General features: G+C 36.2%; 1 protein-coding gene and 1 long non-coding RNA gene across 9 annotated transcripts in view; one reads left to right on the top strand and one right to left on the bottom strand.

Annotated features, from left to right (window-relative positions):
• Positions 1–26,019, top strand: part of LOC102161640 (uncharacterized) — a 729,975-nt gene that overhangs the window by 402,333 nt on the left and 301,623 nt on the right. The window lies entirely within an intron of this gene.
• The window catches only part of FGF10 (fibroblast growth factor 10), an 82,877-nt gene continuing 69,799 nt past the window's right edge, over positions 12,942–26,019 (bottom strand). For both annotated transcript variants that reach the window (XM_085002210.1, XM_085002209.1), the window contains exons 3-4: positions 20,815–20,918; positions 12,942–15,875 (exon numbers count right to left, since the gene is read on the bottom strand). In XM_085002210.1, coding sequence (XP_084858336.1) covers positions 15,678–15,875; positions 20,815–20,918 — 302 coding nt within the window. In that variant the 3' untranslated portion in view covers positions 12,942–15,677. The remainder of the gene's footprint in view (positions 15,876–20,814; positions 20,919–26,019) is intronic.

Below are 26,019 nucleotides of genomic sequence, written 5' to 3' on the forward strand. Positions count from 1 at the left end.
CCTTATTGATTTTCTGTCTGGATGATCTGTCCATTGCTGTAAGTGGGGTGTTGAAGTCCCCCACTATTGTTGTGTTATGGTCGATTTCTCCTTTTAAGGTTTTCAGCAATTGCCTTATATATGGTGGTGAAACTGTGTTGGGTGTGTAGATATTTAAAATTGTTATATCATCTTCTTGGATTGATCCTTTGATCATTATGTAATGTCCCTCCTTGTCCCTTAAAATATTCTTCATTTTAAAGACTATTTTGTCTGATATGAGTATTGCTACTCCACCTTTCTTTTGATCCCTGTTTGCATGAAATATTTTCTTCCATCCTCTCACTTTCAATTTGTATGTGTCCCTAGAAGTGAAGTGGGTCTCTTGAAGACAACATATATATGGATCTTGTTTTTGTATCCATTCAGCCAGTCTGTGTCTTTTGGGTGGGGTGTTTAGTCTATTAACACTTAAGGTAATTATTGATATGTATGTTCTTATTGCCATTTTATTAATTGCTTTGGATTTGTATTTGTTGCTCCTTTCCTTTCCTTCTTCTGTTGTTCTTTTCTGCCTATAGAAGTTCCTTTAGTATTTGTTGTAAGGCTCGTTTAGTGTTGCTGAATTCTCTCAACTCTTGCTTATCTGTGAAGGTTTTGATTTCTCTTTCAAATCTGAATGAGAGCCTTGCTGGGTGGAGTAATCTTGGTTGGCGGTTTTTTCCTTTCATCATGTTGAGTATATCAATCCACTCCCTTCTAGCCTGCAGAGTTTCTGCTGAAAAATCTGCCGATAATCTTATCAGGGTTCCCTTGTATGTCACTTGTTTCTTCTGTCCGGCTGCTTTCAAGATTTTCTGTCTTTAATTTTGGTCAGTTTGATTAGTATGTGTCTCGGGGTGTTCCTCCTTGGGTTTACTTTATATGGTACTCGTTGTGCTTCCTGTATTTGAGTGAGTGATTCATTCTCCACGTTAGGGAAGTTTTTGGCTATTATCTCTTGGAATATTTTTTTCTGTCTCCTTCTCTCTCTCTTCTCCTTCTGGCATCCCTATAATATGGATGTTGGTGCATTTCATGTTGTCCCAGAGTTGTCTGAGATTCTCTTCATGTGTTTTCAATCTTTTTTCTTTTCTTTTCTGCGTCTGTAATTCCCACTAATCTGTCCTCCACATCACTTATTCGCTTATTCATTCTTCTGTCTCCTGTATTCTTCTGTTAGCTGGCTCTAGTAAATTTTTTATTTCAGTTATTGTATTTTGCATCTCTTCTAGTTTAAGTTTTATATCTTGTATCTCTTTGCTCAGTGTTTCCTGTAAGTTATCCTTCTTTGCCTTCATTTTTTTTCCAATGTCTTGCATCATCTTTAGCATCAACAGTCTAAAATCTTTTTCCTGGAGGCTGATAATCTCCTCATGACATAGTTGTTTTTCTGGGGTTTTTCCTTTCTGCCTCATCTGAGTTATTTCCCTCTGTCTTTTCATTTTTATAGGTTTTTAGTGTGGTGACCTTCTTACAGGTAATAGAGTTGTAGCCTCTCTTACTTCTGGTGTCTGCCCCCCTGTGGCTGAAGTCAGTATGGGGGCTTGCTGTAGGCTTCCTGATGGGAGGGGCTGATGCCTGCCCCCTGGTAGGAGGAGCAGGATTCTAATCCCTCTGGTGGGTGGGGCTTAGTCTCTGGATGGGATTAGAGGCAGCTGTGTGCCTGAGGGGTCTTTTGTAGCCTGTTTACTGAGGGGTGGGGCTGTGATCCCACCTGGATTGTTGTTTGCCCTGGGGCTTCTCAGCACTGACTGATGGGTGGGGCCAGATTTTCCGGAAATGGCCACCTTCAGAGAAAGGCACTGCTGCTGAATATTCCCAAGAGCTTTGGCTTCAATATCCTTCCCTCACAACAAGCCACATTCACCCCTGTTTTCCCAGAATGTCCTCCAAGAACTGCAGTCAGGTTTGACCCAGATTCCCTTGGAGACTTTGCTTTGCCCTGGGACTCAGTGCATGTGAAAGTCTGTGTGCGCCTTTTAAGAATGGGGTCTCCATTTCCCTCAGTCCCATGGAGCTCTTGTGCACAAGCCCCACTGGCCTTCAATGCCAGATGCTCTGGGGTTCTTTCTCCCTGTGCCAGATCCCCACACGTGAGAGTTTGATGTGTGGCAAGAATTCTCACTCCTGTAGGTGAGACTCTGTGAACCAGTTAGTTTCCAGTCTGTGGAGCTTCCCACCCAGGAGGTATGGCGTTGTTTATATTGTGAAATTGCCCCTCCTACCTCTTGATGTGGCCTCCTCTTTTTCTTCTGGAGTAGGGTATCTTTTTTAAGGTTTCCATTCCATTTTGGTGAAGAGTGCTCAGTCTTTAGTTGTGAATTTTGTTGTTTTTAGGAGAGAAGTTGATCTCCAGTCCTTCTATTCCGCCATCTTAATCCCGTCTCCCCCTGTTTGAATTTCAAGATGACCTAGGAGAGCACTAAACCAAGCCCTTCGGAGCTGCATGCCCACAAAGCCAGCCCCCAACTCCCCTGGCCTTCGTGCAACACTAGCCCCCAGCCCTCCCCGAGCCCAGCTGTTCCTACCCCTTTCATTTTAAAACCCTTTTTGATTTGGATGAAAAATATATGAAATCATTCTATATGTATGAGAGAAGTAGATCTAGAGGAGTATAAGGATATCATTAACTATCCATATTGAATAGAATAAAATTTTATCTACATTCAATATTCTAACAGATAAATTCCATATGAATTGAATATCTAAATATGAAAGTAATTTTCAAAATTTTTGTAAATAATTATAAGAGAAAAAGCTTTACAACATTAAGATGGGGAATAATTTCCTTAAAATGACATGAAAACACAAACTATGTTAAAATTAAAAAAAATGGAGGTGGCAGGGAGAACCTTGGAGAAGCTTTGGAGAGCAAGTTGCCAATGTGTGCAGAAGTTTGACAATGTTCAAACCCTGGAACCCATCTGTAGATACACACTGAAGAGACCTTTCAAAAAAAAAAAAAATATATATATATATACATACATTAACCAAGGAACCATGTACAAGACATTTTCTTCATCAGCAGTTATAAAAGTTTAGAAACAACCTATATGTGTGTCAGTTTGTGGTTGGATAAATAAGCTATGGTATTTTCATAAAATGGAATGCCATGCAGCAATTAAAACTAATATACCAAATTAAATTTTGTACAGAATTGTATAGGAGGATAATCTTTGCCTTTTTCTCTACTAATTTGACTCGGTCTCTTGTTTTCTACATCTGCATACCAAGGTTGCTGAAGACAAATGCATATCTCATCGAAGATTATTTTTGCGAAAGTGGGAAAAGAGAGTATTATATACTTTTATATTTTAAGATTTATTAGCAAACTTGGAATTAAAAAAAAAAAGAAAACACAACCTGTCTTTAGCATGTTGTATTTTAGCTACCCATTGGTATCTTAGATATAACAGGGTGAGGTCCTCAGAAAATGCAAGGACACCTTTTAGAACATGAAACTTTTCGGAAATTGCTAGCCTATCCTTTACTAATCTCATATATACTAATATAAAAATGTATTGGAGTTCCCTGGTGGCTTAGCAGGTTAAGGATCCAGCATTTTCTCATTATGCTTGGATCACTGCCATGCCACGGGTTTGATCCCTTGCCTGCGAACTTGTGCATGCTGTGGGCATGGCAAAAAAAAAAAAGTTAATATGATATTTTAGAGCCTCCATAAAAGAAACACTGCACACATAAGGTGCATTAACTATATACTGGGTTTTCTTGGTGCAAAGAGTTGTTTGTACCATGTGACTATGTCTAAGATTTGTTTTAATCTAAGTTTATCTTTACAAATAGATTTTGTAATTCCTATATCTATTTCTGACTTTTGGTTATTGAAATATTTCCTCTAATCCATTAAACAAATAAATCCATTAATCTAATATTTACCCTTATCTCATGAAGTATTGGGTATTTCCATTGGGCTTGGAGAGTGTTTCCATTTTTTTATCTTTAGTGTCACTACTGGCCACTGTAACTTTGCCTGGGTGTTAAAACTGGCTAAAGGAATTTCTGTTCTGAGGCAAATCTTTTGCTTCCTGAAATTGGCAATTTTATGTTGAGGAACCAATCCAAGGACTAAAACTCAAGGACCTGGGTCATGAATAGTATCTAAGGTGAAGGGGAGTAGTGACCTTGTTTTTTGTCAGCTCTAATTTTGCTTCTTCAGCTGAGTTCAATATCTGTCTCCTATGAGCCCCATCTTCCTCTTTTCATGCCTCACAGATGGTACAACAGTTAATGAGAAGGTGGTAGAGCAGGGATGATGGCAATGAGGTTTTTAGAATAAGTAAGGACCTGTTTCCTTCTATTCACATTTTAATGAGGACCTGGATTATATTGTTACTATGAGTTATATTTGAGACCCATTTGAATACTTTCTTTAAAATGTGTTTCATAAAAATAATCATTCTTTGCATTTTACTTTGTATTTCTTCAGAGGCATCCAGAGGGTGCTCATCAGAATATAAACTGGCAAATACCAACATGCTAAATAACTGTTTGGAGTGCCCTTTGACTTAGGAGAAACACTCTACCTCATTTCTTTGACTGGCTTTTGCTGTGTGGTAATTGTTAGGGAAACATCTGGTTACTGTCACATATTTTAGTATCCAATCTCATTGCATGACATTTTGTTCTGTGACATTTAGTTCCCACTTGGGACTTGGAACTGGAAACCTAAAATTAAGTTTCATTTCCAACATAATAATAGGGAATTGTCCTGGGTAATGATGTTTGAGGTTCTCAGTAATGGAATTTCAACATAGCACATTGGAAAAAAAAAAAAGTAAATTGTTATCAGTGATTTTCTTTACAAAAATACGAATACATAGACAGGTCCTAGAAACTGTTTGGAGGGGCTACTCTGGAACTTCATCTTGAGAATACTATCCTTTGCTTTTTGGACTCATTGCAAGTTGGAGTAAACTGTCTTACAGTCAAGTTCATATACCTATGTATCTCTCATTTACCCTTTATCTGGAATTTTATTTTTCCTGAAGGAATCATTTAGGAATGTTCCTTTTGAATTGTCTCAATATACTTTTCTCACCTTTAGGTTTTCCACAACAAAATTGTGTCTGTCATTGTTCTCTCTGCTGGTTCTTTCATAAAATACATAGGAGAGATTTTAGACTAATTGCCATTTTGCCTCTATTTGATTTTGGCAATTAGCTTTGTGCCCACGTGCCTCTAGTTCATATCCTGCTGCTAGGTGGGAAACCCACTCTTACTCTCCCATGCTGTTGGCTCAAGCTAGCCCTAAAAATTGCTGCATCCCTCATCAATTTGTTCTAAGGAAGTGTTGTGTGTCCTTAGGTTTCTCCATTGGACTTATTAAACTCATATATTATTTAAGTTAAAACTGAGGCAACCATCATTCAGAAGAAGGGGTAGCTGGTTTGTCACAGTTTTGTCCAATGGCTTCCACCTTAAAAACAAACAAACTGTACTTACAGGATGTTTTAGATCTAATTCCAAAAAAAGCAGACTCTGTGCTAGAATTTTGCATGTAGGATGTTTAGTGGGGAATGCTCTTGGGACAACTGGAAGGGTGCAGGAAACAGGGTTAGATAGAAAAAAAGTTGATCTAAGATGAAGTCACAACAAGTTTCTCAGCTGGTCCCATAGGGATGACCCCATTGAATTATTCTCAAATGAGCAAGAGGGGCAGGTGTTATCCCTGACACTGAACTGTCATTAGATGTGGCTGCCACAGTGGGGAAGGAACGCCTCCGTCCTGAGAAGGGGATCTGAGCTGTGCACCACTTGTTAACTATGCAGGGTTCTAAAAGCTGAATTATTATCTTGGAAACAGAGATAATAGACCTATTTTCCCTCATTTCTCAGTCTACTTACAAAAGGATTATGAATTTATCAGAAGATAGGTGATTGAACAGTACAGAAAACATAAACTATTTTTATCCTTTTTGGGGGCACCCTATTCCCTGCGTGTTCAGCATCTATCACATTCTATGAAAATGAGGTTTTGTTGGGGGGGAAAAAGCGAAATTTTACTAAACCATTACTATACTATGACATGTATAATTTTTCTAGAAACACTCATACTCTCAGTGTGCCTCTTTTCTCTCAAGTGAATATTTTAAAACACCAGTCCATCTTGGTTCTTAAAGCAAACCTCCTATGGACAGTGTTATCTTCATTACTAAAGTAAGAAAGTTATATCCATGCTTAGGTTATCTCGCCTCCTTTGTTCTGATGCCTCAAAGTCCTTCTTTTCAGTGAAGACGACAGTGGTTCAAAGTACCACCCCATGAGCTTGTCCAGAACCTAGTAACCCACAGTGCTGAGAGAAGCCTGATTTTTATATACACTCATGGTCTAGTCAATGGTCAGAGAGAGATTTTCTGGAAAGAAATAATGCACAGGTTGAGCCAGAAATCTGTGTAATGAAGTAATCTCTTGAATGAATATGGAGATTTTGAAGGTGACTCAGACTTTTTTTTTTTTTTAACACATTAGGAAATTTTTTATGAATATTCACAATTGACCAACAGGAGAACAGAAAGTCGTGTACTGATATTTACTGCTTATCAGTCATTATATAAAACAGTTAACTAATATGGTGACATTCAAGCCTTACTACTGTCCCAGGCGCTATGAATTACTATCCAAACTTTTTGTTCATTCATTTTTATCTTAAACTAGGTAACTTTTCTGTGTTGACACTGCTAGAAATTGGTAAAGCCAGTATTAAAAAAAATGATCTCTCTGATTCAAGAGTACATGCTATTCCTCTCAAAACAAACAAAAAAAACTAAAAAGAGATGTGCTGTTAAAATAAAACACCCTGTTATCCTTAGAATTACATTACATTTCTGAAAAGAATTGAAAAAAATGTATTGGGCTGTAAATGATGTGGGTCTGATTTTTTAAATTTATTTTTATTTTTTATTTTGGTAAAGTGCCCATATAATAGAAGAGTAATTTTGGAATCAGGGGACCTGCATTTATTTCCGAGTAGTGATCTCTGGGAAGGAAAATGAACTTCATCATTTATAAAATTAGGATGTAAAGCTAGAATTTCAACTAATTCTTTGTGTTTGATATTGGAGACAGATCTTTAACAGATCAGAAATACATTGTGTCCCAGAACCGATCTGATATTTTGAATGTTGTGTATTCTTGTGGTTAGATGAAGAATTAGAGTTTAGCATTAACCCAGAATGATTTTATTTCTGTAGCAAACATCTATTTTGTTGAAGACCTGTTAGCTCCTTGCTTGTTTATATCCTAGTGTCATACAAGGAGATGAAAGTTTAGATGGGAAATAAAGGAGGAGAAAATACTGAGCACTGTAGGGATCCTGGATATTATTGGCCAGTAAATGATCAGAGAAGGAACAGTTAAACAAATCAGGAGAGAAGAGTTGGCAACGTGACTATATTTACAAAATGTCCTTGGTAGTTTGGTCCAAAACACAAGCATTCCAATGTTTCATACATTGTTGGTTCTGGATGGATTTACTGAAGATTTTGGAGACGGGGACCTCTTTTACCCACCCATTTTTTCGTTGCACACTATAGGATCACAGGAATCAGTTCAGTCACATATTGGTTTCAAATGTTGGTTCTGCATTTCTAAAGGGAAGATTAAGATTACAAAAGTGGAAGCTAGGATTATAAGTTAGTGTGAGTCCAGGTACCCACCTCTGGTGTAATGGCTATGGATGGGGTTAAACAGAAAGTCAGGAAAGTCACTTGGAGAAAAACATGCCTTGGGCAGTTCCTGCTGTGTTGCAATGGGATTGGGGCTGTCTCTAGAGCGCCAGGATGTAGTTCATCCCTGCCTGAAAGGATCCAGCATTACTGCTCCTGTGGTATAGGAATCAGATCTGATCCCTGGCTCTGGAACTCCATGTTTATGTGGGGAGACGGGTACAAAACAAAACAAAAAAAAAAACATTCCTTGGAAGTAGTTAGAAGCTGGGTAAGAGAGTAGTTGATTTCTTTCTTTCTTTGTCTGTCTTTTTTTCTTTCAGTTTGCCTTAGCTTTAATTAAAAAAATAAAAAATAAAAAAGCAACAAGAACCATCTTCAACTGATGAATGTGTCCATTTAGCATCACCTCATTCCTTCCTTTTTACACAGATGAGTTCCTCAACTCTGTGCACTTCTGACCGTGTGTCTGCTAGAATAGCTGATTGCTAAGATGAAGAATACCATTCAAATAAATATAGTCTCTTAATATTCTACTCTGAAGTGAGCAATATTGTTTATATGTATGAATTTTGATACATTATGTAATTCCATTATTTAATAGTCAAAGCTCCTTTATAGTCTAATCCCAAGTATTTTTGAAATAGAAATAATTATTTAGATGTGTTAATTCATAAAAATTATTATAAATTTTCAGGAGTTAATAGAGGCTACCATAAACAGGTTTATATTTGATTGTACTAGTTTGATTTTTTTTTTTTTCTTTTTAGGGCCACACCCATGGCAAATGGGGGTTCCCAGCCTAGGGGGTCTAATTGGCGCTACAGCTGCTCGCCTACACCACAGCCACAGCAACACCAAATTTGAGCCGCGTCTGCAAGCTACACCACAGCTCAGGACAGTACCAGATACTTAGCAAGACCAGGGATCAAACCCAAAACCTCATGGTTCCTAGATGGATTTGTTTTCTGTGCACTATGACGGGAACTCCTAGTTTTATTTTTTTTTTTTATTGTTGTTTTTCCTCTAGTTAACAGGGAAGGTCAATATTTAAAAAAAAATCAAAACCGCCAATAGAATTTAAAATTTTCTGACCTACATTAAACTCCTCTAAATTGCATTTTGAGTCTTAGGTCAGATGTGGTTATTTTATTTCTAACATATTTAGGGTTATTGAGAAAACTATAAATTTTTGAAGAAAAGTGTGACATGATTCTTGGGATACTACAAAAATCTATGGGTTGGTTCAGATTCATTGAGCAAAACTGTATGTTGGACTTTGTGGTGACATGGCGTAGGAGTTTGTTGATATGAAGGTTGTTGTCAAATAATTCTATTGTATTGACAAGAAAGCCTTATGATTCCAGATGTACCAGGCCACCTTGTAATTTTGACTTCCAATGGGTCTTAAGTTACAGACTGTGTATAGTTTCCCGAGGCTACCATAGCAAAGTATCACAAACTGGGAGTATTAAACAACAGAATTTCATTGTCTCACTGCAGTGAATGTTAAAAGTCTGAAATCAAGGTATTGGCACAGTTGGTTCCTTCTAGAGGTAGAATAGCTTATGGTGGTTTGCTGGCAATCATTTTTGTTGCTTGGCTTGCAGACTCATCACCCCAGTCTCTGCCTTCATGTTCACATGGTGTTCTCTCTCTCTCTCTCTCTGTTTGTGTTCAAGTTTCCTGTTTTTTTATCAGGACACCAATAATACTGGGTTGAGGGTCTACCCTACTCTAATTTGATCTCATCTCAACTAATTACATCTGCAAGTACCCATTTACCCAATTATGTCACATTCTAAGATACTGGGACTTCAACTTTTGCTAGGTTCTATCTTTAAATTTTGTTTTAATTTTTCTCAAGTAATAGGAATGAATAATTTAAATGATTAGGGACCATTAATTTCATCACTAGGGAATATTTATAAACATAGAGAAAATGTAACTCAAAAAAAATAGAAAGGCAATGTAACAGTAATTCCATGTACTCAATGTGGATTTCTTCCACCAGTCTCTACCAATGTTACTGTGGAGTCCACATTGATATGATAAAGCTGATGTAGGTATTAGTTTACATAAATTCTGAGTTTTCTTGCAAGTCTAATAAGGAAATAGATTTCACATGGGTATTTAATATCACCTGAAGTCAAAACTGAGGAGAAGAAGAAACTAGTGCAATTGAAATATGGTGATCTGATTATTTCTTAGGAGATCTTGGAGGATGGAATGCAGAATTTTTCTAGCTTATAAAAGATGAGGAGGAAGGATTGTGGAAACTTATTTAAAATACTAGTATACTTTCACTTGTTTCCTAAATGAGGATAGGCTTGTATTGTAAAATGCATTTTACATCCAGTTTTCAGTTTATCAGAAAAAATAAGGTATTGTTTGTATCTTTACTTATTTGCAATGCCATTTGTCATTTTTTTTTAGTTTTCTCGGCTTGAAATCCTCCTAAACAGATATTTTAATATAATTTTTGTAGATATTAGCTTAAATATTATTAATGTCAATAAAAAATGGCAATGGAAAAGTCTAATTGCCATTAGACTTCTACTATGATTTTTGTAGATATTAGCTTAAATATTGTTTTTGTTAATAAATATATTGATAATATCACTGGAAAAAAATGGCAATTGAAAAGTCTGTGTTTATTTACCAAATGTTAAAATGTTTTCAATGTTGAATTGATAAATAACCCCTAACCCAAATGCCTTCTGTAATTGTAAAAAGTAGTTTTTTAAAAAAATATATAATACTTCATGTAAATTGATTTTAATTTATTGCTCCTTGAAAGACCTCTCTGAGAATATTTGCATTGTCAGCAGCTTAAATTGACCACAGAAATGATTACTAAATAGTTTCAAAAATTGTAAGATTATTTAGGCATTTAAGATGTGTATTAGGTAATTAAAACCAAACTTTAGAAGGGTTAAGGTCTTCCTGTAGTTGGTTATTCTACAACTGGGGTCACTGCCTAAGCTGTACAAAGGCATATGTTCAATTTATAGTTGTAATGAGGAACATGGGATGTTTTGATTTTTCATTTGCTGTCCTCATCTCTAGAGGATGCAACTGCCTATATTAAAAAATGACCATAGGATCTTTGCTAGAGGATAATAAAAACATGTAAGATAATACATGCCACATGCATAGATGGTTGGCATATGGCTTTTCCCTTTGAGTATGGATTTGTTGCCCTTAGCTGCTATCATAGAACAGCCACATGGAAATGTTCATTATTAGTCACTTAGGAATGATACCAATTCCTTTGATCTCATCAGTTTGATCATAATTATTCCATTTTAACTAATACATGGTGTTTGTCAAGGTGTTTTTCAGTATTCACTTGCAAGGGAATTTTGTGTTTTACTATTTTCTAATCAGCAAAAGAAGAGAGAAATTCATGTTATCAGGCTTTATTTTGTCTCATTAAAAGTGTATGACATAGAGACAAAGTGGATTTTTCTTTTTTTTTTTTTAATTTAAAAAATTTTTTTGCCTTTTTCTTTTTAGGGTTGCACTTGGGCCATTTGAAAGTTCCCAGACTAGGATCTGAGTGGGGCCAGGGATCAAACCCACATTCTCATGGATGCTAGTTGGGTTCATTTCTACTGAGCCACAATGAGAACTATCTTTTATTTTGCAATTTAAATAAAATGAATGACATTCGAGTTTCAGATTTTTTCTTCATGTTAATATATTTGAAAATACTAGTACATGCTATTGGGATGAATGTAAAAAAATACTTATAATGTCATGTTGTGATATAGATTGATATTTAGTATAGGGATCACTTTTTGATTCAGTGGTAATTTGCATTCATCTCAATGATCACTCTACAAAGTTTGCAGAATTACAGTGAGCATGCCTATATTCAGGGCCCTATCCTTGGCTTTAATACAAAACAAAACAAACAGAATCTCACCCTTTAAAAAAAATGCCTAAAAAAATCTTAAGATCTCTAATTTGAAGAGAAAAGAAAGGCTAATTAGAGTTAGGAAAAAAACATTTTGGGATTGTCAGTAGATTCATATTGACAAATGCAGCTAGGAACTATTTTTGTTTTTCTGCCTGTCCAGCACTTCCCTTTCCTTAGCACACTGTTTTTCACCAGTTCCAGTTGTGTGGGCTGCCAAAATCCACATCTATAGCTCTGTGGTCATGTGACTGAAGCATGGCCAATCATAACACACATAATCCTTGTCCTACTGATGGCTCTAGAGGTGGGTATCTTATCCAAATCTGCCAAAAAGAGGTATAACTTGGATGTTTCCATTTTGGAATCTTGAGAAGAAGAAGTTTTGGGGTTTTGGTCTTAGAGTCGGAAAGAATTAAAGTAGAGACAATAGCAGGTAAGCAAATAAAGTCAATCTGAGATAAGAGAAAATGCATGCCTGAGAAGAAGCAGATTTTAGTTGCTTCCTGTCCTCTCTGGTGGAACTCAGAATTGATCATTTTCTTTCTAGTGTCTTTCCAAAATCACTCTCTTTTTTTTCTTACGGCTTAAAAGTTAAAAAAAAAGTCCTATCCAGTGAAACAGACAAGAATCCTTAATCTACAGGATGCTTGTTTGCATGTATATATGTTACTTCTAATGCTCTAGATATCTTCTCAAGTATTTCATGAGTTTCTACAAATATCTTTACTTTTAAAAGTTTGAGCCAACTAAAACCTTCACTGATAAGGCAAAGGTAAATTTTATTTTTGCTAAATAACTATAAAACCTGATTTAACAAACATCCAAATTATTAGAACTGTGCACATTAATGCTGATACATTTAAATAGTGTCCATAACCTTGCTTGGGCCCTGGACCCAACTTGCATTATTATATGTTTTTCTCTCTACTTTTCAAGTCGAATGCATTGGTTGACTCTGTCACCTTGAAATCAGATTTTGCAGCCTCCTGGCTGTTCTCCAAAAATCTTTTGTTGTTTCACAAGCTATCCTTGTTTTCAGTTCATCCTTCTTTATCCACTGTGTAAACTAGGTGGACCTAAATACTTAGGAGAAATCGAAAGCATTTGGTTGTTATTAGAGTAAGGATAGCTGACTCACACATGTAAAACATTAAAGAAACTTTACAAATGTTTGAGTGATTTTTTTTTTTCTGTTATTGTTGTTTGGGGCTGTGGGGCATTTAACCACATCCTGCCAAGCGCACAACACATGACTGTCTATTACTAGATATAGTTTTAGGCTAATAAAAGAAACAAGGACAACATTTTCATTTTCTTTTCCCAGCGTTTTTATTGAGTTATTTAAATGTAACATACTATACACTGTTCAGCCTTTTGGGAGGTAGGAGGAGGGAAGGAATCTATATCTTTATGAGGAGTCTCCTTGAAATCAACACTCAGATGGACACACATTTGTGGATAACACACCTTGACACTGTAGCCAGAGTGTTCTACAGAGGCAGAGCTCACAAAATCATGATTAAAAAAACCAACAACAACAGTCAGGACTGGAGCTTCTGTCCCTTCAGTAGCATAATCCAGCCGCAAAGGGGACCAGAATGCTATCTCAATATCAAGCAATGATGCCATTTGTAAATGCAGGAGAATCTCATTACTCTTTATCAAACTGTTTCTGTCTTTATCTCTGTCAATATGTGTGTTTGGGGGATGAGGCAGGGGGAGAGGTGAAGGAGATGTTTTCTATTTTTGGCTTCTGCAAGCTTTGATACATTTTGCTAGAAGCTGTTTGAGTGTTTTGAGTACTACAATGATGACTGTTTACACATAGTCTCTTTGGTAATCTAAATGGCTTTGTGAAATATGAATCCAGTTTGTGCCCTATTTGCTGTTACCATGGTCATCTAATACTATATCTGTCTCACTCAACATTTAATTTTGGTTGTGGGTGGTCCATGTTGATGTGTCAGGTGCAATTATTATTTTAAAATAAAACAACAAAGATAGCCTAGTTTTCATAGGAATGCATCACATTATGGCTTTAAGACTCAGTTACCAATTAAATTTTAACATACAGATTCCAATCACAAAATTAAACATTTTTTATCAAAAAGCAAGTTGGAAGCCATGTACCATGAAATGCAACCATGAAATGTACCATGAGCCAAAACACTCTGCCTGGAATACATTTCTTTGAAATTCCAACTTTTTAAAGGAATGATTCCTTTGAAATCCCAACTTTTTAAAGGAATCCCAACTTTTTTTATGGGATTACTTTATGGGAAAGTTTCTTAATAAAGCTAATTCTTAAATAATGGATTAACTAGAAGTGCTGGTTAAACATTGACACAATTAAGTTATTAGAGAGGATCACAGAACACCAGCCTTTCTAAAGGTTAACCTTTAGTAAGAAGACACATTTAGTGAGTCTTTCCTTTGTACCAAAATACTGTGTCCAAACAATAAACAGACCTTTTGAAAACAAGAAATACGAAGATAAAACTGCAGCATCAATAATAATCTTATAGTTATCACTTAAAGTATTTAGAACAAATAATATTTTTCTACACTTTTCTTTTTATCACTACAGACACTGCAAATAAGGCTTATGTATTTATCTAGTGGAAGGAATACAATGTGATGATGACTGGTACACATTTATGTACTGTTTTCTATATCTGCTCTAACAAAATGAATGTCAATAAGGTTACATTATGGAACCTTCCAAAGCTCTTTAAATTTCTAGAGAACAAGTTTTATTTGGTTTTGTAAAGACTAGACCATACAGCTTGAACAGGTTTCAGTATCTGGTTACATATATACCAATACATTTGCTCAGTTTAAGCCCCTGGGAGGGTTGCACTTCATACCAAATTCCTTGATGGTTCATTTGGGGAGATGTACTATGTGAGATTTATACAGGGCTCTTATATGTGCAGACAGCCTCTTCATCACTTACCACTGTGAGATATGGCAAAAGATCATTACTAAGAATGAGACTAGGCTACTAAAATGTATTTTAAAATTTTCCTTCTTTTAGTATACTCTCGGAGACCCATTGATGTATTTCAAGAAAAGAATTTGGTTTTCTGGTCTATTTCTTAGGAAAAGAAGCCTTAGGTGTGATGTATGTTTTTAAATGATGGCAGACATCTCTCATTCAAGCCATGCCAAAACATTGTCGTATTTATGTCTGATGGTTCTTATGGCAGAAGTGCAGATTATGTCAACTGACAGCACAGGGGACACTCACACTGTTTCCCCAATCTCATCTCCTATTCTTGAAGTGTTTGCCAAGTTTTAAAAACACTTTGTCATGAACATGCCTGTGGTGTGCTAAAGAAATAGAAAAGGTACATTAGAGGGCAGCTGTTGAGGATACTCTTTAAAACCCCAAAAGATATTTAACATCCTATTAAATAAATAACTTAGAAAGAAATAGAAAGGGATGAAGGCAGAATGCACAAGCATACCATACTATTTGTTTTGTTAGAACAGTTTTACACTACCATGTTTATATTTTTCAATCCTATCCAATTCTTCCATGATGCCACACCCAAAGCTCCTTTGGTTGTGCATGTGATATGACCCAAGTGCTTTCCAGTAAATGCTTGCGTGTCTTACTGCTCATTGAATCATTAGGCTTGAATGAGCAATGAAAGTCTTTGATATGAGTTTGTATTCCATAAATAACTTTCCCGAAGATCACTCAACAGATTGTTCCTTGTCCTTTAAGTTCTATCTCAGAGGTTAAAAACGAAAACAAAAAATGTAACACCAAAACTCAGCCACAGTATTGTTCACTTGGGAATGACTTCCATCCCATTTGATCTGCTTATATCTCAATTACAAGGCAGGACACAGAACTAATTAAGAGAACATCATATGTCAGCAGTGCATACAAAAACCTTCAAAGGCTTCCTTTCTTTCAAGCAAGCAGACACTTGAAATATGTCTTTGCCTTTTGAGCTACTGTCTTCATGAAGAATATCAACTATTGCTGGCAAAAGAGCTTTTGGTTATACTTCATCTGCCAACATAGCCTTCCTCTATGAATGTACCACCATTGGAAGAAAATGAGCTGAAGTGTTTTTCCTTCGAGTTTTCTGTCCTCTCCTGGGAGCTCCTTTTCCATTCAGTGCCACATACATTTGCCTCCCATTGTGCTGCCAGTTGAAGGATGCATAGGTGTTGTATCCATTTTCCTCTATCCTCTCCTTCAGCTTACAGTCATTGTTAAATTCTTTCTGCAAGAGAAAAACAAAATCTTTTATTCCTATCATGATGATACTTGATTCCATTTCACATAAACCATCCAGAGAACTCCAATTCTAGGGTTTTATTTGCCGTTGTTGTTTGTATGTAAGTTGTGCATTTAATACAAAACATCAACAACAGAAGAGTAAAATTCCTGATAAAACAGATTCTACATTAGAAGGCACATGATTTATTTTAGTTGATCATCATAGCCATATTATTGGGGCACTTTAAAAAAGGTTATGTGCTTTGAATAAGCACCTGGAATGATTGTCAAGAAACAAGCATTTCATGGAGTTCCTGTTGTGGCTCAGTGGTTAACGAATTTGACTAGGAACCATGAGGTTGTGGGTTAAACCCCTGGCCTTGCTCAGTAGGTTAGGGATCTGGTGTTGCCCTCTGGCGTAGGCCGGCGGCTACAGCTCCGACTGGACCCCTAGCCTGGGAACTTCCATGTGCCGCAGGAGCAGCCCTAGAAAAGCCAAAAAGCCAAAAAAAAAAAAAAAAAAAAAAAAAAAATTCACTAACAATATTTGTGATAAGCCAATGATAAAGAATGTTGTTATAATCCTTTATTTCAGAGTAATGACAAGGATAAAAAAGATCTACAGGAAAAAAGTGGGCTTATCAAGTTTGAAAACTTTATCTATAAATCCACAATAAATACAGACAGATTGATAAGAAAACAAAAACATAATGGTTCTGGATAATCAAGGAGCTCTGGGAGTGAGGGATGTCCTCCTCGCTTCCAAAAACTAGATTTTCAGTTTTGTTATTTACAACTTTCCATAACTTGGAATTTTGACAAATTTGACTCCGGGGTTTAGGAATAATTGAAAAGTAGGACATGAACTAACCTTGCTTTGTGAATTACCATGTCAAAGAAATTACAAAGATGGTGACTAGCACTGGTGTGATTATACAAGCCCGAAGACTTTGTTCCTGGGAAATTCCATCCTATAGCTGTAGTCCTTTGGCTTTGTTTCAAGCAGCCTAGTGTTTTTAAGAGGATTGTTTGCAACAAAGATTGGCATTCATTTTATAAATCCAGATTCTCATTCTGGAGTTAATAGCAAAGATGAAGTACTTCACTGATCTCAAAATTCTGGCTAAATATCACTCTTCCTTTATACACAAATTAAAGCAGTAAAGAAGCTAAGGAATTGGGACTTTTTTTCTTGTGCATTTGTCTTCTCTTTGCAAACCAAGGGCATTTTTGGCATCTTTCAATTGAAACCTCTACTAGGAACTTCAGTTTCTCTCACATCCAGACTTCTTGATATTTCTATTAAATTCCCAGTTCCTTAATATGTGTATATTTAGACAACCAGGTTTCTGCAGGCTAGATCCTAATTTTGAATATCAGAACCATAATGAGCAGGTATGTTTTATGTTAATGTTATCAGTTTAAGCTTTGTTTCCTGGAATTTGTCTTATGTGTTTCTCTACTACAAAGAATATTTAAATATACCATTCAAGTGATGATTTATTTGGTTGAAAGTAAAGAAGAAAAGGTAAATTATTTATGGTAAAGATTTTAATATAACACAAAATTGTGCATTAGAGAAGAATCTGAACCCTTAATATGAGTTTATTTTTTTTCTGTTTATTCATATTAGTCTATCTAAAGCTATGGTTTTCAAGGCAGAGAGGATTTTTTTACATGAATAATTCTATTTATTTCAACAAAGAAAGTATAGTTTAGAGACTATGGAAAAACTGAGGTCATTTTTAGATGATTTGGTATATTTGAAATGGAGTTATGTATTAAAAAAATAGGAGTAGATGCTTAATTATTTTTCCTCCCCCAAATTAATTTATAGGGCAGGAATTGAGTCATACCTATTTCAGATACTTCATCTCAGGTGTTTTGAATATTCAGACAATCAAGTTTTTGTGTCAGACTCTCTGGAAGAGAGACCTAGGAATCTATTATTGTTTCTAGTATTTGGACAAATCATAAATACTAAAGTTAAAAAAAAAGTGTGCTAGAGCAAGAGCTTCAAAGGTAGGGTTTTGATAGTTTAGAAGAAGATTTTGGATTTCCTCATGATACCTGGGAAATTTCTTTGGTTTTTATTTATTTATTTTATTATTATTATTATTTTTTTTTTTTTTGCTTTTTAGGGCCACACATGCAGTATATGGAAGTTCCTGGGCTAGGGGTCCAATCAGAGCTGCAGCTGCCGGCCTACGCCAGAGCCACAGCAAAGCAGGATCTGGGGTGCATCTGTGACCTACCACAGATTACAACAATGCCAGATCCTTAACCCAATGAGCGAGGCAAGGAATTAAACTTGCATCCTCATGGTTACTAGTCTGGTTTGTTACCGCTGAGCCACAATGGGAAGTCCCTCTTTGGATTTTTAAATGATGATATTTAAGGGCCTGCCCTGTATAATTCAATTTTATAATCTATTTACTTAATTCCATCAGCCAGGAGAAAACTCAGTGTATAACGGACATATTGTTCGGAGAGCAGATAATGAAAATATAAGAGAGATGTGTTTCCCAAATGGGAACAGAGAAAAAGGTTCCAAAAATATGTAGAGTTTGATAAGTCACTCTGGGTTTTTGCCTAATTGATGTTTTCAAGAAGGCTTATGAAATCAATGGAAATTACCTGAAAAAAAAAAAAAAAGGAATTACGAGAGTTGTCACCTGATATACAGAATTATATAGGGTGTGTACTGATGAATTTTGATGGTGTGCCCTTCAAATGCAAAGTTTCTAGTACCATTCTGCCCTGAGTAGGATGTTGAATTTTAGTATATTTTAAATTTAATTTTGAACAAGATTTACTTTTTTCACTCTTCCTAGTGGTAATGCAGAATTGCAAAAGCAGTGCCCTATGGTTAGAGAATTCGCTTCTTTCTGAGACAGGCTGAAGGTGAAGTGCATAGGCTGTGATGGGCTGAACTGCTTGGAGAGGCAGTTAGGTTAATCCAGTGCACTGCTTGGTTTATTTAATTTTATTTTTATTTTTATTTTTATTTTTTTGTCTTTTTGCCTTTTTCTGGGGCCGCTCCCGAGGCATATGGAGTTCCCAGGCTAGGGGTCTAATCGGAGCTGTAGCCACAGCCCTACACCAGAGTCACAGCAACGTGGGATCCAAGCCAAGTCTGCAACGTACACCACAGCTCACGGCAACGCCAGATCCTTAACCCACTGAGCAAGGCCAGGGATTAAACCCGCAACCTCATGGTTCCTAGTTGGATCATTAGCCACTGCGCGCCAGGACGGGAACTCTGACTTGGTTTATTTTATGGTTCTGGGTGCTGAAGAAATAGTGTGGGACAAGGCAAACCCTGTCCTCTTGAAATTCACAATCTACTGGGAGAAGACAGTCAACAACGTATCATCGAGAGAAAACAGCTGATAAATGCCATTGTAGATCATTAAAGTGGTATGATGTGATAGAAAGCAGCTGGGCATCTACTTTAGATATAGAGATAGAATGAACTAATTCACAGGCCTTAGAGCTCAAGAAGAAGCATAGGCATAGTGTGTTAGCTGTGTTGGGATACAAGAAAAAAAGGGGGGGATGGAAGGAAAAGCATGAATTATTTTTATGACACAGTTCTTTTGAGAGTTATCCATTTTTCCTTGATATCACCTTTTAAAGAAGTCTTTTTTATCAATTAAATTATTTCAATCTTTTATTACAATTAAAATGTTTACATTTTCTCTCTCAATCTGAATTCTTATTAGATTTTACTTTAAAGTATTGGTTTTTACTGTATGTCAGTATCTCTTCAAGGAAGATACACCTGGACCTCTTCCTCAGTAATTCTGCTGCAATAGATTAAGGAATGAAGGGACCTGGACATGTTCATTGAAAAGAAATACAAAAAATGCCTCCAAAGTGATCATGCTGTGAACCCCCAAGCGGAACCACTTTTTAAAATGGTCCTTTACCATGAGTAGAAATACATATAATGGAAAAATTTAACTAAAATTTTCCTGACCCTTTTACCCCAAAAACTTTTACCCTAGCCAGAAGGACTGATCCAGAATATGCCTGACTCCTCAATTATAAGTGGACCTGATATGAATGAAATAACAAGGCCAATTATGGGCTCAATTTCCAATGATTCTCAAACTGTTTACCAAACCAGTAGGATTACCAAAACCTGCGACCTTGTTAGAAATGCAAATTCTTACAGACTTAACTGAATCAGAAAACTGGGAGTGTGTTTCAAACAAATCCAACCGAGTGATTCTGACACAAGTTTGAGAGCTGTTGGCCCTAAGCAGGCCCTGCAATCATCTTTATACAAATCAATAGAATAAGTTTGTTTATACATTTTAAAGTGATACTCCCTAATACTTGCAATGGAATACTGGGATGTATGTACCCAAAGCACTGGCTGGATACCAATTCCATAATTGAATCAATATTGTTTAGGTAAATAAAATCCAGGAGTTAACTGAATAGCACAGAGAATGATGAATTTTTTTTGATATATCTCCCCTTTTCAGATTTTAACAGAATACAAAACACCCATGTCTTTGTTTTATCTTCAGCTGTAACATACACAGTACATGGTTTTCTACTCAATCCAAGATCTTTGTTTTCAGTGATTCTTCTCCAAGTTGTCTGCAGCAACCATGAAAATCTGACCAGATGCTTCCGTGAGAATCTGACCAGTTAGCTCAGAACATTCAGAATATTAGCATTCAAAACACTGACTGATGAATGCCAGCAACAGCCTGTGTGGTAGACTAATGGGTGAACAAGAGAGGAAATTGTAGAGTTGGAAGAACTGCTTTGCCAACCCTTGAAACTCTGGTGATCAGCCCTCTGTGGTTCTCTTTACTAGCAATAGAATGATAGCAAAGCTCTTCAGTGTCTGGGGGACGCTGAATTGCAAAACTATGGTGATAATTTACTGAAGTGGATTTTGCAAATAAAATCAGAATACTTACTGAGCCATAGAGCTTTCCCTTCTTGTTCATGGCTAAATAATAGTTGCTGTTAATGGCTTTGACGGCAACAACTCCAATTTCCACTGAAGTTATCTCCAGGATACCTAAAACATACAATTTAAAAAACTAAACTTAAAGAGTCACATAAATTTAACTGAAAGAAAAAAAATCAGAAGAAACTTTTTTTTATTTTTTGATAGTTCTAAAATCAAAAAGTAAAATATTTTGGGGAGGAAACCAACCTTTTCCACTGTGCCTAAAAACAGAGCAACTATATAGAAACAAATATTAAGTCTTTAAATGAATTCCCCTGATTTTACTTTGAGCATACAGGGCAAAATATTGTTTTAATTAAAATGCTTCCTTTGCTAACTCTGCATTTTCAACCCCATAAATATTGAAACAACTCTACTCATCGTAGCCTAGTTTTCACAAAGACTTATCAGAGCACACATCTGTACTATGGTATGCAATTAAATCTATAGCATACGTCAATAATATGTCAGATTTACTTCAATCTGTAAAAACAGTGGTAAACTATTTCTTCTTTGTAGGATACTTAGATAAACTAAATACTTGGCTACCTTTAACTGATAAATCTATTTTTGGCAAGTGTGTTGACATTTTGAGATACAAAGAAATTAACCCAATATCCACATTGTCATTAAAATAGCACATTCACTACTCTGCGTTGGGGAAAAAAATCCATCAGCATATTTTATTTTATTTTTTTTTAATTTTTTTAGGGCTGCACCCAAGGCATGTGGAAATTCCCAGGCTAGGGGGTGAATGGGAGCTGCAGCTGCTGGCCTGCACCACAGTCACAGCCACAGCCACAGCCACAGCCACAGCCACAGCAATGCGGGATCCCAGCCACGTCTGCAACCTACACCACAGCTCACAGCAATGCCAGATCCTTAACGCACTGAGCAAGGACAGGGATCAAATCTGCATTCTCATGATTCTAGTCAGGTTCATTAACCACTGAGCTATGATGGGAACTCCCATCAGCATATTTTAAAGTTTTAGTTTTTTGGTTTTTTTTTTCCCCCCCTAGAAATAATGGAAAACTAGGGAAATTAGGAACTGACAGACAAGAGACCTTTTCCCCTAATACATAAGCTTTGGTTGGTGCATCTAAAGATAATTTTCTCTGAAAAGTTTGTAGGTAAACTGTCAACTCAAAATGCCCACCTAGTTTAGATGAAGGATACCTCAGATACTAAACCTACTTCTAATTTTTGAACTTTATGAAAGCTTTTTCAGAGTAGAAAAGCAGCACTGTGATTAACAAAGGCCTCTGAATCCAGTCTGTCTGGGTTTGAATCCTGGCTTTTGCATTTGTTGGTGAATGACCACAAGGGGAGTCACTGCATTGCCTACGTCTCAATTTCTTTTGTAAAATGGGCAACACATTAGTACCGAGTGGGAGTACATATATGATGATTAGAACTTGTCTAGACTTTAGTGCTCCCTTCATTATTATTAAATAAAGTTTTCCTTCAACAGTTCTAGAGTTTAAAGCGTCTTCTTCAGCATGCTGTGTAAATCCTAAACACAGCATACAAATCCCCACTGGCTTTGCCCGTAAAATCTGAATCATTCACGTATCTCAATGATATTTTATTTCTCTTGTGTTACCTATCCTAAGAAATACCCTGTGGGTTCCCACTGTGTCACAGTGGGTTAGTGATCCAGCTCATCTCTGTGGCATTGCCGGTGTGATACCTAGCTTGGCACAGTGGGTTATGGATCCAGCATTGTCACAGCTGTATTGTAGGTGGAGGCTGTGGCTCAGATTCAGTCCCTGGCCTGGGAACTTCCATTTATTGTGGGTGTAGCCAAAAAAAAGGAAGGAAAACAAAAAAAGAAAAAAGAAACACTACCCTAAATGTGGTCAACAAATTACAGGTTTATGCTTTTCCAGAGGTAGAGACTACCTTGTTCTTAAGACAATAATATTGTCCATCCTTTCTTCACAAGTAGACAAGCCTTGTGGAGGCCAAGAGAAATGTTTGAATAGCCCTAATACAAAGCTAACATTACTAGAGAGACTTGTGCCAGAATTACAAGCCAGAGGTATAGTGTTGGAAGCCTCGGACCTATGTACCTCCTTGTTAATAAAGTAAAATGGATCTCATTTGGCAAGCTCAAACAGGTAAATATTTTTAAGAGAAATGGAGACAGTATCTGTATTTTGTTTTGTTTTACTGAAGTATAGTTGATTTACAGTGTGTTAATTTCAAATTCACAGCCAAGTGATTCAGTTTTATATATACAGTCTTTTCCAGAGTCTTTTCTATTAAAGGTTATTACAAGATACTGACTCAGTATCTGCATTTTTAACATCCCCTTTCCTTATGCTGGTAGTTGCCCTCAAACACATGCACATTTAAAAAGTGCTTTTCTTTTCACATTTAAAGACTGCTTTCTTGTAGTTTATTTCTTTATTTTTCACAACGGTCATCTAAGGAGGTATGATTCTCAATTACAGATGAAAAAGTGGAGGATATTGAGGTTTTAAAACTCACATACAAAGTGATAAAGTGACATAGGTCATTAATGAAGGGATGAAGGGTCCAGCCAACACCTAAGCCTCTCACTTTCAGACTATTTGGCTTTCCATTTCTGTTTTGCTCTTTATCATATCTCTCCCCCTTCATTGCTATTCCCGCAAGGGAATCCTGCTGGAAGACCAACTGCCAAAATGACTCATTACAATAAGAGTCTTTAACAACCTAATGTGCTTTTCCTTCCAAGGATGTTGGCATGCCACAGTGAATGATGTCTGAGACTGAGAGAAGGAAATCTAATATACTTTATTTATGTCACAAGCAGAGGATATAGAGCAAGGGAGGTATTAAGAATCTGTGGCAGAATATTTAAGCTTCTAATTCTTTTGCCTGCCAAGAAGGCAAGTAAGTACTGTCATTAAATTACAAGGTATTCCCTATGTATGCTTTTGTAAGCAGAAATTGTTAGAACAAAAAAGAAGGAAGGATGATTTCAGCCAAGAATTAAAGGTTTTTGAATGTTAACCGGAAGTAGTGGGATTAAACTGTAGTAACAGACTGAGCTGGCAAAAGCAAAAATGTTCTGATGTCATAAATATTACCAAATTCTTGACCAATTATTTCTGAGGGTGCACTGCACATAGTAGATCATATTTATGCTCAGAAACCCTTGGGTTTCTTTCTGCTTCATACCAAATAGGAAGTCAGTATTCAAAGAATTCATCAATTAACCATTTTTTCTACTCTGTAACCAGTTAATGCTAGCTTGAAAAGGTTCAGTATGCTTCAAAATAGAAAAAAGAAGGCCTGGATTATTTAAGGTCCCTTTTAATTCTGAAAATAAACTTTTGGAAACACCACATGTCAGTGAATCATAATCTGATAATCTCCTGGGTAATGGACAATGACTTTCCTTTTATTAGAAATATCTGTGAATGTGCAAGTAACTTTCTGAGCAAATCAAGTCTAGAGCACGTGTCTATTTTTCATAAAGAATCCAGTGGTCTCTATTCTTAGGTGAGGATGATCAAGTTTGCCTATAAAAGTATTTTTGGAAATGGCCTCCAGAATTTTGTTTGACAGTTATTGGATTAATAATTTATGGTTCTATAAGTGTATACTTTGATGCAAAATCGAATGCCAACTGAAGGACACCCTCTGAGGGGCCAGCGAAGAACAAGGCGGTAAAAAGTAAGGTTGGGGAGTTAAGTCAGACTCAGGTTATCAGCCGTCTTGTACAAACTCTAAGGATTTTGGCACATAGGAAGTATTTTATCTAAAAATATGTAACTTAAAAGAATATATTAGAAAAGCCACTTTTAAGCAAATTCTTCTAAATAATAGCAATACATTAAATTTATTTTGAGTTTATATTTGAAATCTTAAATAATAAAATTTGGTAATCAACTTTACAAAAGTGAGTGTGACGAAAATCAGTTCCCTGTTAAGTGGCAAATGCTACCTAGTGATGCAACATTACCATAGTAGTGGGGAGGATTTTGCAAACTAATGAATTCCAAATGGAAAGAACCTCAACATCATAATTTTCATGTAAATCAGTTTTTCTTTTAATTTATAGGGCAAGAGTTATGCCCTGATGAATTACTGAGTTGTCAATCCAAGGAGGTGGCTATTCATAAGCATCTTTCCCAGTTTATACTTCTCATCCTTCTCCAGAAGAGAAGCATCTGACCTGTTTTCTCCCCAGAAATTACACTGGACTAAGACTACTCTTTTGGGGCTATAATAAAAACAAACTTTTGGCCTGGATGGTAGCTTTCTCCTTAAATATTTTTCATAGACAAAACTGGAGAAAGAACTTAAAAATCTTTTTTATAGAATGGATATATACAGAAGGGAAGTTAGATGTAAAAAGTAAATGTAAAATCCTATTATCCTCTCCTAGATAAACAGAACATGAACACATAAATAAATCTAGAGATCATTTGAGAAAATTAATTCTTCTAGCAAGTATTAAACAGCAATGGGCAGGACTTGTACTAGCTCTCACTATGGAGAATGCAAAGGTAAATAAGACACAGTCTTTACTTTCAAGGAATTTTAAAATTCAGTAGGATAGACAGGGATAATTTAAATAATTTAGTGCTATATTAGAGATAAAATAGGTTTCCATGGCTTTAAGTAGTAAAGAAGTTGTCCTGAAGAAGATGGTTAGTGTTTAAGGTAAACCTTTCAGGGATAGGACTTTATTAGGTGGGAATTTGAAAAGTTGAGGGGAATATTTTAGGTAGAGAAAAGTGAATGAGTAAAGAAAGGGATGGAGGAAGGGAAAGAGTTTAGTGTGTGTCTGAGCCACAACTGGCTCTCCCCATCAATTGCCCTTGTGTGGGATACTTCGTAAAAATAAGGGTTCTGTTTCATTGACTAGCAGTGGTACTCTCCCTGGGGAATGCACTTTTCAAAAAATGTATTGTGAAACTTGGAAGTAGCTCAATAAATGTGAGAGCCTTATGAATTTAGAATCCATCATGTCTTATTTTTTTCTAAACATTTTTACTCAAAATAGATTACAATGCTATAGAGTTTGATAGTTGCAGTCAATGTGCTAAAACATATCATTATTAGTATAACATGAAACATGATACACACACCCTATCCTCTCTAAACTGAATCTCTCTCCTTCTTTCCCAAGAATTGTCCAGTGGCCCGCATAGATCTATTACGTCCAAAT

The sequence above is a fragment of the Sus scrofa genome, chromosome 16 (genome assembly GCF_054392235.1).
Source record: "Sus scrofa isolate SSC_HxYL_T2T_F1_AM1 chromosome 16, Sscrofa_HxYL_maternal_Yorkshire_Landrace_v2.0, whole genome shotgun sequence".
In the NCBI taxonomy this organism is placed as follows: domain Eukaryota; kingdom Metazoa; phylum Chordata; class Mammalia; order Artiodactyla; family Suidae; genus Sus; species Sus scrofa.